At 34.9% G+C, this 20,206-nt stretch overlaps 1 protein-coding gene across 3 annotated transcripts in view; it reads left to right on the top strand.

The window, feature by feature from the left end:
* The window catches only part of LTN1 (listerin E3 ubiquitin protein ligase 1), a 33,394-nt gene extending 13,743 nt beyond the window's left edge, over positions 1–19,651 (top strand). For 2 of the 3 annotated variants that reach the window (XM_064523817.1, XM_064523802.1), the window contains exons 13-30: positions 1,260–1,499; positions 3,170–3,323; positions 3,565–3,715; positions 4,472–4,673; positions 5,559–5,718; positions 5,907–6,011; positions 6,291–6,433; positions 8,305–8,440; positions 9,434–9,578; positions 11,482–11,695; positions 11,993–12,230; positions 13,146–13,220; positions 14,162–14,348; positions 14,706–14,877; positions 16,016–16,236; positions 16,778–16,972; positions 17,671–17,838; positions 18,546–19,651. In XM_064523817.1, coding sequence (XP_064379887.1) covers positions 1,260–1,499; positions 3,170–3,323; positions 3,565–3,715; positions 4,472–4,673; positions 5,559–5,718; positions 5,907–6,011; positions 6,291–6,433; positions 8,305–8,440; positions 9,434–9,578; positions 11,482–11,695; positions 11,993–12,230; positions 13,146–13,220; positions 14,162–14,348; positions 14,706–14,877; positions 16,016–16,236; positions 16,778–16,972; positions 17,671–17,838; positions 18,546–18,608 — 2,969 coding nt within the window. In that variant the 3' untranslated portion in view covers positions 18,609–19,651. The remainder of the gene's footprint in view (positions 1–1,259; positions 1,500–3,169; positions 3,324–3,564; positions 3,716–4,471; positions 4,674–5,558; positions 5,719–5,906; positions 6,012–6,290; positions 6,434–8,304; positions 8,441–9,433; positions 9,579–11,481; positions 11,696–11,992; positions 12,231–13,145; positions 13,221–14,161; positions 14,349–14,705; positions 14,878–16,015; positions 16,237–16,777; positions 16,973–17,670; positions 17,839–18,545) is intronic. The other variant, XM_064523809.1, reaches the window with a different exon arrangement.
* Positions 19,652–20,206: the final 555 nt, after the last annotated feature.

The following is a 20,206-nucleotide window of genomic DNA, read 5'->3' as shown; positions in this document are numbered from 1 at the left end:
GACTCTTCAGCCTCAAGAAGAGAAGACTGGGCGGGGGGGGAATCTTACCAAAGTGTATAAGCATCTGAAGGGAGGGTGTAAAGAGGAAGGACCCAGACTCTTTGCAGTGGTGCCCAGTGATAGGACAAGAGGCAATGGGCACAAACCAAAACACAGGAAGTTGGTCTGAGCATGAGGAAAAACACCTTTACTCTGGGGGTGACTGAGCACTGGAGCAGGTTGTCCAGAGAGGTTGTGGAGTCTCCATCCTTGGAGATATTCAAAAGCCATCTGGACGCAATCTTGGGCAGTGTGCTGCAGGTGACCCTGCTTGAGCAGAGGGGTTGGATTAGATGATCTCCAGGGGTCCCTTCCAACCTCAACTGTTCTGTGATTCTGTTAGGGCAAATGAAAATCATTATGCTACTGCTGTGTCAATATCTTGAATACTCCCTATAGTTTTGGTCACTGCAATATCCTGATTCATCTGTGTGTTTCTGAAAAAGGGTTCAATGGAATCAGAAAATGTCCAAAGAAAGATGACAGGGCTGGTTAGAGAAATGCAATGGCTTCTGTTTGTAGAGGGAGTAAAATAGACTAGAACCTTTAAGCTTGCAAAGGAAGTGATTGGAGATGGGGTTTTGATAAAGAGCTGTAAAATCATGATCCCTTTGGAGAAAGCAAATAGGAAGAGTTTTCTTGTTATTTCTGAAAACACAAGAGCCAGAGGTTGTCTACAGATGTTTAGATAGCAGCCTTGAGAACAGAAAAAGGTATGCTTTTTCATATAGTTCATAATTAAATTGTGGAACTCATTGTCACAGGATGCTATGGAGACTTAGCTCAGTCAGAAAGGGACTAAGCATATTTATGGAAGACATATCTGATTGGAGTAGCTAGGTTCAGTGATCTACATGCAGTCTCTGGCTCACAGTTGATTGGCAGAAGTTAAGAAAACACTCGAGGGAAATGAATCATTCTGCATTTGCTCTGTTTATATACCTTTTGTTTAAACTGATTTAGCTGTTTTAGAGAAACAATACTTGGCTATGTGAACCTTTGGCTAGGAGATTCTAGGTAGCTGTTGAATAAGAAACTGTTTAGTTTAGGTTTGCAATAAGACTTCTTTGGCCTTGATTTTGCATTCATTGTTAGTAAATAAACTTTTTAAAAAGTAAGTATGTAGAAACAAATATGGTGACTTTGAGCAATCATTCTTGTCAAGTAATCAAAGCATACCTTTTTTTTTTTTTTTTTTTTTCTTTTCCCCTCCCCAATAGAATCCTTGATTGGTGAAACTTTTGTTGAAAGGATTATTGATAAACTTCAAGCAGCTTTATCTAAAGCTAGGGATCTTTCTGAAGCTGGGAATACAGAACCGTCAGTGTCTTTCATCTGTGAGGTAGCCTCAAGCTTTTTCAGCTCAGTTAAAGGGTGTTTACTGATGCCATCCTCAGAAGACTTGCTGTTCACCATCTTCCAGTTGTGTGCTCAGAGGCAGGATGCCACACACTTAACAGGTAACTTAGAAAAACAACTGTATCCCAGACCAAATTTGATACTGCAATGTTAATTTTTCAGTTATTTTATTGATCTCTTAAAATGTGTCCTGTGGTGGGACATCAGCTAAGCAGTAGAATGGGGAAAATGCCTAAAAATCTGAAGGGAGCTATTTTTGATTTTGCAGAGCTTTTATCAATTGTTTTCAAAAAAAACAGTTGTGTGAAGCAGAATCTCTAATTATCTTCTCTGAGAAAGTCAGAGAAGACAGTTCACTAGTATCAAGAGGAGCAAAAGCTATATTGTGAAATTGCAAGTCTTGAAAGTGTTAGTTTCCCTAAACATCCTTGCAGTTTGTGACTAGTTGTTCTCAGTCAGTTTTTTTGAAGCCCATACAACGGCATTGTTGGGCTTTACCAGATATGCAGCTTTTATGCTTTTTTCCAGACATGCTGCTTTTCATATTAAAAACATGGGATTTTGCTTCTTTTTTGTGTGGAGAAGCTCTTCTGTTACCCATTCTAGATCAGAGATATAACATTTCAGAGAGGGGAAGTGGCTTTATCAGAGTATGCCTTTTTTTGATTGCTGTGAGAATCTTCCCAAGCTGGTCAAATCATAATCTTTGGAAAAAGAGGCTGCTTGGCTTCCTAAAATTCTCCTGCTAAAACACACAGACACTAAATATTCTAGACATGCTGCTATACAGGCTGCAGAGGGCTTCCTCTGTGTTGGGAGCAGGAATTGAAAACTCTCACTTCAGCTTAACTTTTTATAGTTGATTAAATCTGAATTCTTTTTTGTGAGACAGATTGAAGAATTTAGTATTGAGAACTTGAAGCTGTAGCTGACATTAAAATTTGTGCTTTGATTTACAATGCCAGTAGTTACTTCTAAGCATTGGGTCTCATGCATTTTGACAGGCATTTCAGACATTTTTGATGTTAGTATCCCTGTGCTTCAGCTATTTTTGAAACTGATATTCCATGCTTTCTAAAGTGTTGCAAAAACAAATTGATTGAGGTCTTTGAAATAAAAAGAGTGAGCATTTTGTTCTTTCAGTAATGCAGAGGTTCCACTGGAAAAAATGTGTGCAGTCACTGCACTAAAGATGCATATATTTATTCTGAAACCAGTTATATCAGATCAGGTTGCTCTGGCAAACTGAGTCCATTTCTCTCTTCAGCAGTGTCTCATTTTCAAGCTGAGATGCTGATTTATATTCTTTGAATGCAGAATTTGTGAGTAGTAAGTTGGGTGTATATATTTGCTGGTATAGATGCAAAAGAGGAAATGTTGCAGTATTACGTTAGAATTGAAGTAGAACAATATTCACCTGAAAACCAGTGCTGCTTTCCAGGAGAGTACTGATGTTGTGAATGTTCAGTGTTTTAAATAGATTTGGAATTTTAAAGACCTCATGGAGATACTGTAGTAGATAACAGGATACTCGCTCCTTTCTCACATAAAAGACTACTTATATATCAGGATTTCTTTAAAATTATTATACCGCAACATAGCTGTGTATCTGCTCTTGATAGCTGTCGTATGTAACTATACACAACAGAATTCTGTTTCTGCTCTAGCACCTTAGTTCTACACATGTAATCGTTGCTATGCACTGTAAAATATAACTTGGGAGTTTACCTGTTTGTGTGTGTTTTGTTTTGTTTTTTTCTTCCTACTATAGATTTACTTATATGTAAATTAAAGCACACTTGGATGTCTGGTGTAAATTCACTTGTACATCAACTTCAGAGTATGCAGAAACAGAGCACCTTTTTGCATAAATCTGCACTGTGGGTCAAGAATCAAATTCAGTCTTCCTCTTTGGATGTTAAAAGGTAATTGTGTATGTCTATTTCTTAATACATTGCTCTCCAAAACAGTCCAAGGCTATGCTAGTCTGTATTTAATTAGCATCTTCATTGTTTAGGGTTTTTTCAGCCTGGTAGAGGTGAGAACTATGGCTTAGAGCACAACTTAAAAAGCCATTGGTACAGCATTGTATCAGAGTAAAATAAGGCAGCTTGGTTTTACTGGATAGTGCTGAACTTAACTTGCAATGTTTTGCCCTTTTCTCAGCCTGCAGGTTTTGATCTCTGCAGTTAGTGATTTGTTGTCTAAGCTTCTGGAAGCTGAAGGGCTATCTGGACATCTTGTGGGAGCGTATGTTGAGCGTGTCACGCCAAACAAAACCGAATGGGAGAAATTGCATGAGTCCCTATCCACTGAGGTATGAAAATGGTAATTGACTTTCATGCTGTAGTTGATCTTACCTGTCTCGAAGGCTTTGGCTTTGAGTAATGAACATACCTATTTTGACACAGCACTGTGGTTGTGAATACACGTCTGACCAGAGGTTCTTTTTAGTGACTTCCCTTGCTGGAAGAGAAAATCTGTGTATTTGTGGCCCTATCAAGTGCTACTGAAGAAAATCCGAATTTGTGAAATTACCCTTTTCTGCATGGAACACCAGCAACTTACTTTATAATTCAGAAATGTAGTGTCTGACAGAATATACCTCATAAGAATATCCTTAAGTTAAGTATTCTATAAGATTACTTTTGTGAGAGGACTCCAGTATCTTCAGAGGATTATGAATTGCTGGCTGTAAATAAAATGCTGGCATACGTGTAGTGGAGAGGGGGGAAGGAAATAACTTCCTGTCCAACCACCAAGTTTCAGTAACTCTAGTATTTCTTGTACCTTGTATGACATATTTAGAACTCTAAAGTTATATATTTATTTCTCAGGCAGCAACGCAGTCTCAAGTTACTTCTGTGCATTTAATTCAGTTTTTTTTAACTGCTGAAATTTGACACAAATTGAATTTAAATAGGAATGGCTCATCTTCACCATTATGCTTTTGATGGTAGTTTGACTCTTGGTTATTTTTTAAGTAACTCTGAATTTTCAATGGATTAATACTCTTCTACAGATCACTAAAATGTCACTTATTGTTCATACTCTTTTTATGCACATATTGCAGTGGATGCACAAACCTCTTTTGGAAGGAAGGCTGAGTATGAATTGTGAGCATTTGGGATCATATGTTAAGCTGTGTGGCACAACTAAACTTCCAGGCCATCTGTGTGCTTCAGCCTTATTAAGTAAAATGGTGCTGTCTATGTTGAAAAATGGTATAGTCCATGGATATGATGATGCTGAAAGAAAGAAAATTGACAATATAAGTAAGTTATAATGGTAAAACTTAAAGGAATTTGATTTTGTAGTAGTTATAATCCAACCAGAATTGATAACTAGGAATGAACAGTAAAGATTTGGCATATAAATATCACAGATCCTTTTTTTATCCTTTACATTTAAAGGCAAACTAAAGCAAAAAAAAAAAAAAAAAAAGTATGAGTTTGCGTAAGTATAGTGTTTGTATTTCTCGGACCTTCTGTGATTGTATGCATGCTGTCTCAACAAAACTTTGAATTTAGAGTTTGAATTTATGCTGACCTTAAGTTGTTCTTTGCCAAAATATTTGCAGTGTATTGGCTTCAGTGGGCAATAGGAGCTATATGTATGCCATCAAATAAATGTCTTGAGAGTTTTGCCGTGACACAAAGATATTTTGAGGCAGTATTTTTTCTTAATTCTACCAGGTAGAACTTGTTTATTTTTATTTATGGAATGCTTATATTCAAATTCTTAAATCAGACCCAGCATTATGAAATTAGCTGTTCGCCTCCAAAATCTCACTATGAAGAGAATTGTATTTGTTTCATGTAAGTCTTAGTGAGTTGATGAAGAAGCCACATGTTAACTATTACCATTGGATTTATTTTTTTTCTGAATTTACATCTTCATTGCCTTGTCTGCAAGAAGTAAAAAAGAATGGAGAAGATTTAGTCCTTGCCATATGTGCTTTGTTTTAAAATTTCCTGAACATCTAGGATTGATTATTGTAACTCTTTTGTGTATTTTATGATGCAATAGCAAATATCCAGTTCATGCTCTGAAGCACCTGAGATTGTATGTAAATGGCAACTTCTTAATGTGTTAAAACTTCTGAAACTTTTTGCATATGCACTGAATATATTCAGCAGTTACTTTTGTTGTTTAATTAGTTGCAGAACTGCTGTACTCATTACAGTGGATTGAAGAATTGGAGAATCCTCCTTATCTGCTTCTTGAATATCTTCATATGTTAGAAGAAATGCACATCACATATGAGAAGTTCAAGACACTTAGTAATACAACTAACCTTCAGCAAACAATATGTGATAGGTATGTAAGAAGTAGTAAAACCTCTGTTGAAATACAGCTCTTAACCGTGGCTTCAGATTTTGCCCTGTGTAGAGTTTTTAGTGCCGTCACATTTCCTTATGTGCATTGATTCTAACTTCATACAAATGCTTTTGTGGTGAACTATGCATCTGTATATGTTAACAACGGTCTTTATTCTTCCTTTGAAGATCAGAGGAACATGGAAGACTGTGGTCCTTAACCATGGCTAAAGTGATTCGTGAAGGAAACACTGGATCATGTGGGATGAAACAGCTTTTCAAAACAAGTGAAGGGTATCTTAATAGTACAGCCTATGTGATCTTGTTGTTTACATTGCAACTGTTGATATTAATTGGTATTGATTCTGATGAATGACATCTGAAGATGAGAAATTTGGTAGTGTGGATGTACGTGCGTAGTATTTAAAAGTGAAGTTCAGTTTAGTGTATAGGTTTAGTTAAATCACAGGATATCAAGTAGTCCTTCTATGACCATTATAAATTGACTGACATTTTGTTTACTAGTTAGTTTTTGGGTTTGTTTCATTCTTGGTGTTGTGTTTGTGTGTACAGGTTTCTTCCATTAACAGAGGGCAGATTGCATACACTTCAGTGTCTCTCATCATTTTTAATTGAGGAAGAAAAGAAAGAACTTGTCTTTGACTGTGTGGCCAAACTCATGACTTGCATGCAGACAGAGCTCTCTACTACTGATGGTCAGTATGTTCTTAACTCATCCCACTTCATTAGAATTTAAGAACATTATTTTGTAATAATGCTTGCCTTTAAAGTATCATATCATTTTTACTAGAAAGAAGTGTCTTTGCAGTTGTTCACATATTTCTTCTAAAGTGTTTGGCACAGGAGTTTGCTGTGTTACTAAGGAAGCTTAAGCTGGTCCAGAATTAGAACTGAAGGATTTAGGTTTGTTAAAGAATTTTGATATTGCCATACTTCTTGTTTGCTTTGCTTGATTTAGATGCCTACACCTGTAAATGTTGAAACTTCACTTAAACATTTAGGCTTTATGGTGTGTGCAAAAATATAACTACTGTCAGTTGGTGGCATCATGATTGTTTTTAGATATTTTAGTAGGACCTCTTTCAATGTTTACAAATAATTTTTGAGTAAATCTTCCAGTGTGCTGAGTCAAATGTGCTGCAGGTGCACTTGTAACAGCTTTTGAAAAATTATTTAATGAGGTGATTGGGATGTGTTATAATATTACTTTGAACGTCCTTTAGAAAACCTCTTTATTTGCACAGACTTGTTTCTTTTCAAGAAAAATCTTCAGAATTACTTAACCCGAAGTCCTTCCATATGTTTGAATTAGGTGTGGTTTAAAACAGGAAGCCCTCCCTCCACTCTGTCTGTTGCTTTCATGCTTTCTTACACATTCCCCTATTGATCAGGTTATATAAAACTTGAAAGTTCGTTTGTGTTTTTAACAGGACTATTCTGAAGTTGAACTGAAAAATCTATCTTTAGTGATTTGAAATTGTGGCCATCTGCCATAGGCCGTGTCCTCACGTTTTCAGATTAGTTCTTTCAAATGGGTGTCTTTGAAGTGTGAACTTCTGAATATTAGTTTCATGCAGCAGTTGAGAGAAATCTTGGTTCTTTCTAGCATGGCAGTTTCCCTAACACTTGTTCTTGAGATTTTAGATTTTTAACGTTTCCTGGCTTTTTGAGTGGACCACCGAACCAGCCAAATGTAGCTGTGAAATTTAAAGTGGAAGATAGAAAAATGAATCTTCACTATTTCTTAGTTATGGAATACTTACTCAGTCTGTACCTTGAGTCCATGTTTTTCTTTCTGCTGCTTCTCATTACCCTAAGGATTGCTGATCAGAAAATATATACCCAAATTTTCCTACCAAGTGTGATCTAGGATGTGGATTGACCATTCAGGTTTTCATTTTTGTTCAGATCATGAAAGTGCTAGTAAAGTTCTTGTAGATCATTGCGTTGCTGCTTAGGTGAATGAGCTTTTTGCCATGCGCATATAGTACTTTAATTAACAATGTTCAGTTTCTTGTCGTCATGCTTGTAAGAAATCTCCTTGTTCTCTAAGAAAGAGATGCGTGCAGTTTTCCGTGAAAATGGTAAACAGAAATAATGCAGCTGTTGTACTTAATTGTGAAAGTGAAAACTAACACTCTCAGGAAAGTATTGACATTCACAGCTTGCAGTTAGGTTTACTTAATTATCTGTCCAAATTATTGTTTAGCATACTGCATACTACATTTTTTAGTAGCACAAATAGATCTAAATTTTACCAGGTATTTTCCTGTTTTGGCAGTTGTTTAAACCAACAATGAATGAGTCTTACAGTGTTTGGAGGGTTTGTTTGCTTTAATTTTGGCTGGATGTAGTATTTTTGATTTACTGATTGCAACTTTGGATGAACTGTTGAAAGAAAAAGACTTGGATATTATCCAAGCTATGTTAAGATACTAATATTAAATTCACATTAAAAGATCCATTCCATTAACACACATTCTAATGTTGTCTTGTCTTGATAATTAAAGCTTATTGTGTATATGTGTTACTATTTTTTTCACATTATATTTTTATTATATTGTAGGAGCATTTGGGTGTCTTTCCATTTTGAACTCCTGCTTGAATGACAGAAGTATTGACTGTGATCATTTACTACCTGGAATACTAAAAATCATAATATCTTGGAAAAATGATAATGAAGACAGCTTTCTTTTTAGCTGGTGGGTGCAACTTTGAGATGATTTCACTTTTTTTTTTTTTCTTTTCCCCTAAAATAAGAATTTAAAAATACAGAATAGTCCACTAACTCAAGTAAAATCAACAGGTTTTTTTGTAAATTACACCTGACGTCTGCTGCATTAATACTGAATTTTTAGCCTTTGTAAAAGCAGATCCCTCAGTTCAGCATACCTGTCTTTAAGTATCTAATAAGTCATACTGAAGACAATTGCTCTAGTGCTTGAAGGTAGGTGTATGAAAGCAAGGCTGGGCGACTAAGAGCTTTTTGTATACATATAGATAACAGCTGTGTTTTAAAAATGGCTCACAACTGACCAGCCTCTGTATGTTTTGCTGGCTGTTCAGTTCTCAAACTTTATATTGCTTATGTAAGTAGCATGAATAAAACTTGTGTGCCAAACTTAGCATCTTTTTTTAAATTTTGGACCTGGAAATATAGCTTAGAAAACCTAGCTTCCAGCAAGAAGTGAAAATAATCTGAAGTTCATCTATCTTGAGCATAGTGAGGAAAAATCCTCACAATGTAGCCCCGAAATAGTGTATCAGATTGGGACATTCGAGGGCTTATATTTGAAAACAGGTCATCTTATTAAAAATAATATTTTTGTTGCATTAATTTAGTTAAAATTGCTAGATTTTGCAATTCACCTAAGTGTATTGTTTGAGTTTCTATGTTGATAAGTAAATTGTACAGTGTTAGGAACCCATTAAAGTAACATACAAATGAGCACGTAGTTCTGATGGTATGTTTTGTGTCTGTTAACTTACATATACAGGATTGGTAGTTTAATGTAGGATTCAAACCCTGAAAGTCAGGGTATGAAAAGTACATAGAGCAGAGCCTGGTGTAAGATGAATTTGTCCTAAGAAGCGAAGCACAGGTAAGAACACAAATACTTTGTTTCTACAGCATGAAGATATGTAAACTTCAGTGTTTTTTTTTTTTTTTTTTTTTTTTTTTTTTTTTTTTGCAGCAGTCTGAAAGAAACAAGTGCTCAGTTGCTTGGTCTCAACATAGAGATGATCCGTTTCCTTCCTTTGTTGCTGAAGTATTCTACAACTCCTTTGGCTGACAATGAATGGGACTTTATAATGTGCTCCCTGCTGGCTTGGTTAGAGGTAAAATGAAAGAGAACATTGCTAGCCATCGCATTTCATCTTATTATAGGATTCTCCTACTGCCCTCTGAGCCTACTAGACTGATTTTGTTTGTTTGTTTTTTGAGGCGGGGGATTAAAAGTAGGCTAGGAAAAAACTTGCTTGTTATTTTAGTGTGTTTTCTTGCTGGACCTTTTAACATACAGCATTCTAAGACTTGGGACAAAAGTTCATCTATCTATTTACATATGAGCATCTTCACAAAGTGGAAAGGTACATATCGGAATAATACAGTAAAACATTGTAGAAACCATTTTAGCTAGGAATTAAATTTGAACAAAGATGCACAAGGGTTATCAAGAAGAATGGAAATCGGAGTAATCCTAATCATTCAGACACAGTTTGGAACATGACGGTTTTAAGCGTTTTAACTTTTTTCATCTCGTGTTAACTTCCAAAGCACTAGAAAGAATGAACTGTTTTCAGCATTTCAAAGATACTTTTTAAAAAAAGCTATCTCAACAAAATATGGAATTAAAACTAAATTTTACATGCCACATCAGTGTTGCAGCTCCAGTTTTGATGTGCTTACCTTTTTAGAGTATTCTCTGGATATGGCAGGGATGTAGTCATCTCACCTTAGGAAAAACTTGAAGATTAAAAAGGATTGCAGAAAATCCTCTTTTTCACTGAGTTCTGACAATGGTTATCCTTGGCTTGAAAGCACGAGCAATACTTTGCTCTCTCTCTCTTTTGTATGTTGAGATGAAGTTACTCACATCTCATGTACTAATATGTTTATTGGTGGTATTGATAATTGGAGAATAATTTTTAAATTTCTGCTGTGGATATGCTGGAAGATAACATTCTGTAAAACCAAAGTCTGATGTGATATATTAAAAATGACTGAATGAAATCAACATCAGTCTATCACTATCTAAATGATTATGCAGAACTTAAATAATTTATTCTAACAACTGTCAGGAAAAAAAGTCAGGATGAGCAGCTGACTACTACTTTAGAAATCAAATAACACTACAGAATCTCTGACCATCTAGCCTCTGTTATTAACTTACAGTGCCCTCTGTCATTAGGGTAGAAGAACAGACATATCTCTTGGCAAAAGGCATTTTTTAGGTTTGAGGTTTGCCTCTATAGACAAAGATGAGATAGGTCTGTAATTGCAAGGGAGCATGATCTTTTCAGAAAGCAAATCAGCAATAAAATGGAAAATATCACCAGGGCTGGAAACTTCCATGCGGCCTTTCTTGATGTCAGGAATAATCTTACTTGTGCTGTATATGCCGGTACTTTGTTTCCTTCTTAAGAAACAGCAACAATGAACTTCTATGGAAAAACTTTTTGCATGGATTAAATGCTTGTGAGTATCTTTAATGCTTAGTGATTGTCTGTGACGAATAAAAACGACAAGCTAGGTTGTGGAGAGGAAATCTTCTACAGACAGCCACTGGAATAATTCCAGCTTACAATAAGATGTCATTATTTTTCTGTGGTTTGAAAATAAAAGCATGATATTAATACATTTCTTATGTTTGGGAGGGAAAAATGAGAGCACTTCATATTGCAATTTTGGTTCACTTGACAAGCTACCGATACATTTCTATTTGAATCCACTTGGTGGCAGTTTCTTTCTATCATAAAGAAGGGGCATATAAAGAAAGCAATCTAGTATTCTAAACCTTGGTGAGATTTGGAAATTTGTTGTGACAATTTCAGTAAAAGTACAGATCATTTTAAACTCTTTTCTTTCAGCTCATAGTTCTAAAATGGTCTTTGCAGCTGGCTTTTGTGTGACATTACACTTTCTGGTTGTTGTATTTGTTTCTGTGTAGAAAGTAAATGTGAAGCAACTGTTGTTTTAAAACAAATTTATGGTGAGGAAATTTTTTTTCTTCTCTCCTAGACAACAAGTGAAAACCATTCACTTTATCATGTCCCACTTGTACAAATTTTTGCTTGTGCCAGTTGTGACTTGGCATCTGCCCTTAGTGCTTACTTTGAAGCTGCAGCTTCTGAAACTATTGAAAACCTTCCTGTGAACTTGATCAGTGAATGGAAGGAATTCTTTTCTGAAGGAATTCACAATTTGCTGTTACCCTTGTTGGTGAAAGTGACAGGCAAGTATATGGTAACTGGCAAGGACAGTAATAGTGAATATATGATACAGGTCAGATCAGTCTGAAATAGAACTTGACAGGCCATATTTTTTATTTATAGAAACATTATATTAATGTAGCTTTTAAAACTCACTTTTTTAACATTTATAATATGCTAATTAATAATTGCACTTAACATTCTGTGACTCGTACGATTAGGTATATTCTAAGTGCAGTCCGAGTTGTTTCTAGTTAAGCTTACCTATGCTAATATCCATGCATTCTGTATCACAGCTTGTCTTTTTCCATTTTAAATAGGAGAAACCAAAAATGCATCTGAAACAGCTTTCCAAAACTCTGTATTAACATCTGTGGGTGAAGCTCTAACATACATATCAAAGGACCAGTTGTTAAATCATAAACTGCCAGCCAAGTTTGTTGCAGGCCAGAAAACAAATCTTCCGGATAAACTCCAGACTCTGTTAAATACATTATCTCCATTATTGTTCTTCCGGGCTAGACCTGTACAGATTTCTGTCTACCACATGTTGTATAAGTAAGAATCAACAAATCTTTCACTACCTCCACTTTTTTTTTTAATATGCTGTAGAATATGCACTTACAGTTTTATGTCTAGCAAAGTGATGTTCCATTGTTCCATTATGGGAGAAAATGGTTAACTGGGCAACTTGTGTTCTGCATCAGAGTACATTACCTAAAGCTATGAATACGAAGCTTACTTATAAAAGTGGACTAACTATATACGAAGGAATTCTACTGCAGTACATGAAAATACAATTTTATTTTCTGGTGAAACTGTACTATAATTGCTCTAAATATCAATATAAGCTGTTTATTTATAGCCGCTATTTCAACACTTATATAAAAATCCTAAAATGTAAACTGAAATGTTCCAGTATTGATCTGGTACTGTAAGTATCACTAAATAGTATGACCTCTTCATTTTCACTAATTTGGTGAAGAAAATGAAGAAAAATGTTTAGTATTTCTGTGAACTTTTTGGTTATCTCTAATAGCAAAAGATAGAATACAGAATTTGAAAAAATAGTATGTGCATTTGACTGCTCAAAATGCAAATTGTAAGGCAACTGACTTGAGGGTAAGATTTCAAAGCTACCATCATCTTTCATTGTACTGAGGCATGAAGATGTGACTGGTAATAGCCTTGTACTGAGATGGAGTAGTTTATTTTAGCATGATTTGGAAAATTTAAAATATTCGGAAAACAATTAGGCAAGGTTATGTGCTCTTTGGCCATTGTCATTTAAGAACCAACTCTGCAATGGTAATGTATCTCTTAAAGGTTCTGTGTTCTTGTTAAGCAATAAAGTAATGGCAATTATTTCTTATCAATAATGTAGACACTGATAAGCAATGACCTATGTATTGCTTGCATCAAAATATGCAATCATTAAAAATTAAATCTGATTTTTTTTCCTTATCTCTATAGATTAATGCCTGAATTGCCTAAGTTTGATGATGAAGATCTCAAATCTTATGGTGATGAAGAGGAGGAATCAGCATTGTATGGATTTTTTTTCTGTCCTGTTTTCCATTACTGTTTTCCCTATTTTTAGTATATGTTACATGGATTGAGATTTGCAGCGGAGTAGTAGTCTGTCAGGAGATGTTAAGAGTAAAAATGACATGGTTATGACAACAGGGACATAATCATTGAAATTATACAACATAATTGCTTTTATCTGCTTTTTTGCTACCACTGGGACCAGTATTTGCAGTTGTTTTCTAAGTACAGTTACTAGAGTAACTGCAGCATATGTCCTATCTATTGTAAAATCATGAGAGATTTTTACTGGACTGCTCTATTCAGAATATGCCCAGCTGTACAGATAACTTTAGTTTCATGGATTATTCCTTTTGGATGAATTTATCCATGGATTGAAATAAAAGTGAAGACCTCCAAAATAGACCTGGGTGTTTTATATAGCTTGAATCAGATAAATCTACAGTTTGAAGAGTGGATAGTATAATTTATTTAGTAAAACATGCTTTTAGTTACTGAGCTAAGATTAGTAAATATGTAGTTAAAGGCTTTTTAATCCAATGCAAAACGCAAACCAAACACATCCAGTGATTAGGAGATTGATTGTTCACTAGCTGCTTTTTTGGTGTGACTTGACAAACGCAGAAGAAAGCAATCTAGCACTCCATGATGTAGGTTAAATCAGCTCAGACCAAATTCATCCTTTCAGATTAAGTGATCAGCATTCAGTTTATATTCTTCCTACAGGGGATAAAGAGATCTATTGCCCATTTGAGGAAAAGGGACTATTAAAATACAGCACTACTGTGCAAATCTAGAAGTAAGTTTTCCTGTAGTAAAAGACCCCTTTGATCTACATGTATGCTTGTACTAACAAGATGCTAGGTACACTATGAATATAAATTCAGTTACTCTTCTGCTGAATTTTTTTGCTTACTATGCCGGATAACATTTTTCCATAGATCACCTCCTGCAGCTCTTATGTCTGTCCTGGCCACTCAAGAACTCTTGCTAGAAAACATCCTAGAATGCATTCCTGTTGGAGAATTCGCAGTTATCCAGCCACTGAGCGATGAGTTCTGCATTGTTCTAGGATATCTTCTGACTTGGAAGTTAACATTAACTTTCTTCAAAGCGGCTTCTTCTCAGGTATGGGCTCAGAGTTTTTTTCCTTTTAGTGGAATTATTTGGTTTGTGGAATTAGTATTATTCTAAAAGCTTCAATAGAACTAGATTTCTGCACTGTGATAGTTCAGGATAGTAATATTACAGTAATAATGATGTAAGATTTGTTAATAGATGATTCTTTATTACTTTTTCAAACAACCTTGCTGCATTTTCTAATTTTATAATCACTGAGAAGGCTGCAGAGAACTAAATTATTCTCCCAAACACTCATTTCAAATCACAGGATCACTTTTCCTCCTTACACAAACATATCTGTATCATTTACAGGACAAACTAATTTTATTGTCTCATCTGTTTTTTTTGTCTTTACCCCATCAGCTGCGAGTTCTCTACTCACAATACCTTAGAAGAACTAAAAGCTTGAATAAACTGCTTTATCATTTGTTCAGGCTAATGCCTGAAAACCCTACCTTTTCTGGGCCAGCTTCTGAAGTTCCAAATAAGGATACAAAAACTTTCTTTACTGAAGAACTTAATTTAGATGTTAAAGGTTAGTAAACATTTATTTGCTGTTTGTGCATTTGAGAGTTTTGACATTGCTAAGTCTTAGATACACATTTCTGCTTACAAATACATACTTAGAAGATCTTTTCTATACAAAACACACACATGTATGTATGTATGAAGATTTTTGGCAATCATTCCCCATAGTGAAGCTCAGTCATAGTAGAGCTATTTAACAGAAAATACCAGATTATTCCTACCAGTGACAATGTGTTATTTCTGCATTGTCTGAATCCTGAACGTATGCAAAAATTCTGAAATACTAAAAATATGTGGTCTAGCCTGGGACTTCTCAATTGTTTCTAGATTTTTTTTTTTTTTTTTGATGCTAAGTGGATTTTTTTTTAATTTTAACATACAAATAAAAGCAAAAATTAAACATTTTAATATATTAAGATTTTTCAAAATATTTAAAATTTGATAAATTGTTTTCATCACACTGTTCAGAAGAATCAGAGTTAATCAACCATGACAGAAAATAAACTACCTGTTTTTTCTAGCTGAGAAACATGAAGAATTACTTTTGAAAGTTACTTCACTGAAATTATTTTATGTACCTATAGAGATGTAAGCAAAGATACTGAGATTTCATTTCTTAATTTTGTTTGAATAGCACTGCGTTGCAGAACAGTTTATTTGGATAATGGGGAAAAAAGACAGAGATGGGGTAGTTTGGGGACTTAATGACACCGTGTCCCAAGAGAAAGACTTCCCTTATCTCTCTGTACACTCTCACAGAATATTGCAAACCTCAGATATGCTCCAAACATCTCCTTGCTTGTTCCCTCCAAAGTGAACATTTTGCAATTTCTGGAAAATTATTACTGATTTCTGGTAGTCCATCTATAGTGCACCTCTGAACTACCAGATGAGTTTCTAGTTCGGAAGTGTTAGTCTGAAAAATGAAAAATAATAACAAAATAACAACTGCCAAATACGGAGTTATAATATCAAATATAGAAGGGGCATGTAAATGAAGTTCCAGTTACCACAGTTAGGTTGGTATCGACATTTTTGTATGCAGTGTGGAAGAACCAACATTTGTTACTAATGGTATAGTATCTCAATGTGGTGTGCTTTTCTTTTTTTTCTTTTTTTCTTTTCTTCCCTCTTCCCCCTCACAGGGACAGGGCTACTGTCATCTCAGATACCACACTTGGCTTGCTCTGTGTATCATATAACATTGAAAGACTTGCCAGCGATGGTTAGGCTGTGGTGGAATAGCTGTGAGAAACGTGTCTTCAGTGTTGTAGATAAATTTACAAGCAAATACGTCAGCAGCGTGCTTTCTTCACAGGAAATAGCTTCTGTACAGACTAGCACCCAGTTATTTAATGGCATGACGGTTAGTAAGACTTCGTATCCTTTTTTGATTTTTACCTGAGAATTTTGCAAACCCTTAAAGAAATGTTTCTTCTCAGAACCAGACTGTAGTACAGGGTCTTGTATGATTGCATTTTTCTTATTCTAAGTGACTGATGAGAACATAGTTTAGCTCGGTATCAGTGTATTAAGTTGATGTTGGTACTTACTAATATTCTGTGTTCTGAATAAGCTAGAAAAGAGTGGTTGTTTTCTTGGATGTTGGAGAAATTGAGGAGGTAAGCAGAAGTTGCCACTATCAATATGCTGCTTCCTTTTTGGTGGTAGATTTGAAAAATATAATGAACCACTAGATTGAAAGATGGATGGCAATTTCCTGTTAGATTGCCAAGATATGAGTGGGCTTTTATTTGCTTTGAGGAAAGTGTTTTCCTGGTCTAAGAAAACTATGTATGTAGTGAAGTGTAAATGGTTAATATATATTAAAAGACAAGAGATGGTGTATATCTCTCTTTAATTGAATATAGAGTTATTACTTTAATATTTCCATTTTGTTTCCACAGGTAAAAGCTCGATCTGCTGCACGGGAAGTCATTGCTACCTATTCAGTGGATGATATATTTATTGAACTAATAATACAGCTTCCATCAAATTACCCACTGGGATCCATAACAGTTGAGAGTGGGAAGAGGGTTGGTGTGGCTGTTCAGCAATGGCGCAATTGGATGCTACAGTTGAGCACGTATCTTACACATCAGGTGAGTTTAGAGAAAGGCCTTAGTTTTGAAAACTTAAATGAGTCCTGATGATAGAAAAGTAACTCTAGTAATATAACAGCATTTAGATCTTTATAGCAGATCTCATCAGTAGAACTCAGCATGCTATAGAATTGGTCATTCTTATCTGCTTTTCTCCAGATGGTGAAACAGAGAGGTAGAATTAGCTGCCCAGTAAGTCGTAATAAATCCATGGCCAAAGCTGAGAATGTAGATCTTCTAAGATGTAGCCTAGTGTTTGCCATGTATGGCAATGCTATCTCAGCTATAATTTGAAAAAAACACAAACCAGTACATGAAGTTCTCTATAAGATTGGTAGTGGTTGAAGTTGCATCCTCTGTGGTTAGGAAAAAAAATTAGGAAACCAGTAAATGACACTTTAAAAATCACCTTTTAAATGTTCTTAAATGCATTCTTTTCATTGCGAGGGATGTTTCATATTTCAGTTCATAATTCGATTTCTAAATACTAAACTGCTGACTACTATCTGTAGTTCATGTGTTGGCTTTGTAAATTACTCACTGCAGAAACTGCATGTGATTTCAGATTATAAAGTCTTCAGGCAATGTGTATATGCCATGTAATGTCACTGAATCCTGTTCCCTTCACGTGCTTATGATTAACAGAGGATATTCTGAAGGGACTCTTTGATGTTAACAGTTATTTTTCTCTCTGTTAGAATGGAAGCATTATGGAAGGCTTATCTTTGTGGAAAAATAATGTGGATAAACGTTTTGAGGGTGTTGAAGATTGCATGATCTGTTTCTCGGTCATTCATGGTTCCAACTATTCTCTTCCCAAAAAAGCTTGCAGAACATGCAAGAAAAAGTTTCATTCAGCCTGTTTGGTAAGTACCTAGACTACATCTTTCTAAGTAGGCAAAATATCTATTAATAATTTAAAAAAGGTATTTTTACTGGAATACCATCAATTTCCATTATACTGATGGAGTATCTGGGATGAACTGAACTCATAAATGATTTGCATGGATTTTGTACTAGATTGTAAGGGCATTTAATGAGAGAGGGATTTCTACACTGCACAGACAATAACTATCTCTTTTCTGGTCACTAAGACATAAACCATCGTATCTATGTAGGGTATAGCAATGGTATCTTGATGCATCTGCTTAGATGGGGGAATAGCATGCTCTTCAGTAAACCCAGCTGGTCTTGATATTTAACAGCTGACTATATCCAAGTCATCATAAACATTGGTTGTGTGGTTACTGAGTATATCTGGAATGGGTTGGTGGATGTATTGCCATACAATAGAAAATTAGTACTGTGTTTAAAACCATTATTTTTCTACTCTCTTAAAATGAGACTGGATGAGAATTCCTTCATGTGGTGGGTTGTGTGGTTTTTTCTTTCACACATACCCACACGGAAAAGTACTCCTTTGTGGGTTTTGTGGGTTTTTTTTCCCTTTTTTAAGAATAGTAAATGTTGTTGCAATTAGCTTAATTGGCAAGTAATACTTTATTTGTGATAAAACAGCGTTCTTGGTATTCAGATTGTGTTTGTATATTAAATGGTTGTATTTCTTTTTCAGTACAAATGGTTCACATCTAGCAACAAATCCACATGTCCGCTTTGTCGAGAGACGTTTTTCTGAAATAAAATGGTCTGTCTTCTTTCTATGAGCTAACAAGTAAATGAAGAGGAGGCATTAAACTGGATGTTGAAAGAAGCTAATTACTACTTTGAAATAATGTCAGTTACTTTGAATTCTTGACTAGTGGGATATGATCCATATTTACCTCTGGACTGTTTTTTGTAAAAGTTTAAACATTCTTCTTTGATATAAAGAAATATATAAGAATAATTTATTTTAATTTGTATATTTTTAAGGTGTTAAGATACGTTAAAAATTCAGAAGTAATGCAGAGTTATGTCTGCAAAGTGGTGTTTAAGCCACAGCATAGTTGACTCAAACCTCTTTATTTTAGCTATATTCTAACATGGTGTTATGCACTTAAGTCATATCATGCCTCTTAATATACATACACATGAATTTACCATAGCTGGTATGAAGACATGAATTTTTGATGATAGTAAATGTACATTTATAATAGTTCCTCTTAAGGAAAAAATGGATATTGCTGTTGCACATTAAAGTTAAGGCATGGAATTAAGGTGACTACTTTGTGTTAAAGAATAAAACCTTAACATAGCATGATCTAAATTAAGATGTTTATAAACTGAGCTTTCACCTTTAACAGTCCGATTTTCCCAAAAAACCTCAGCCATCCAGCAGCCTAAAAACATGAAAACTCTGAAGCCCAAGTAAGCACAGAGGGAGCAAAATCATTCCTGCATGACAGTGCAAAACACTACCTACTTATTATAGATAGGCTTTTAAAGAGAAGACATACACACTGATCAGTTCATGTGTTTTCATTATTTCAGTTAATGTCTTCACTATCTGCCAAATAAGCTGTCACTGAATCTCCACTGTACTTCCACTGTCCAGTAAGGACTTGTTTGCTAAGTGAATGTGACAGATGTGTCAGAATTTAATATTGTCTGCCTTTCACTATTTGTTTTTTTCATGCCTTTTTTTAAACAGCAGTAGCATACTAATATGTTCTAAGTTGGATGGTATTGCTCTGTGCTAGATTTCTTGAAAAAGCCAATAAAAGGGGAAGAATAAATGAATTTTATCAGTCTTTGTATTCTTTGGATTACTGTCTCTTCCTCTGTGTGACAGACTTTCAGAAATTAATAGTATAAATTTTCAGATGATTTTTTTGCATACACAATTAGCTTTACCTCAACAGCTGTTGTTTAGATGCTCAGTGTTTTCTTAAAGTTGGTCCCTTTTTAAAGAGACCAGCTTTAAAAATATATTTTTTAAGCTGTCCATAATTTAAGTCCATATATTTAACATATAATGCTCAGTTTCCAGAAGAGAAATTTCTCAGACTTTATCACCAGTTTTAATGTTTCCCATTATCTCTTTCTTAAAAAAAAAAGTGAAACGGAAAACACACACTGAGGAGCACGCTGTATTGTTTTCATAATTGCTGATACCAGAACTCTGGAATTGTTTTTCTTCTGTCAATTGTTTCAAAAAAGACTCAGTATTCCAAATGACTTCTTTGCAAGTTAGATAACTGATCTGAAGGCAAATTATTGTTGACGGGGTATTGCTTAAAAAGAGCTAACTGTCTTAACTCATCTAGCAGACCTTGTAAATTGCCTACTAGAAAC

The sequence above is a fragment of the Dromaius novaehollandiae genome, chromosome 1 (assembly GCF_036370855.1).
Source record: "Dromaius novaehollandiae isolate bDroNov1 chromosome 1, bDroNov1.hap1, whole genome shotgun sequence".
Classification (NCBI taxonomy): domain Eukaryota; kingdom Metazoa; phylum Chordata; class Aves; order Casuariiformes; family Dromaiidae; genus Dromaius; species Dromaius novaehollandiae.
This window is presented reverse-complemented; position numbering and strand designations above follow the sequence as displayed.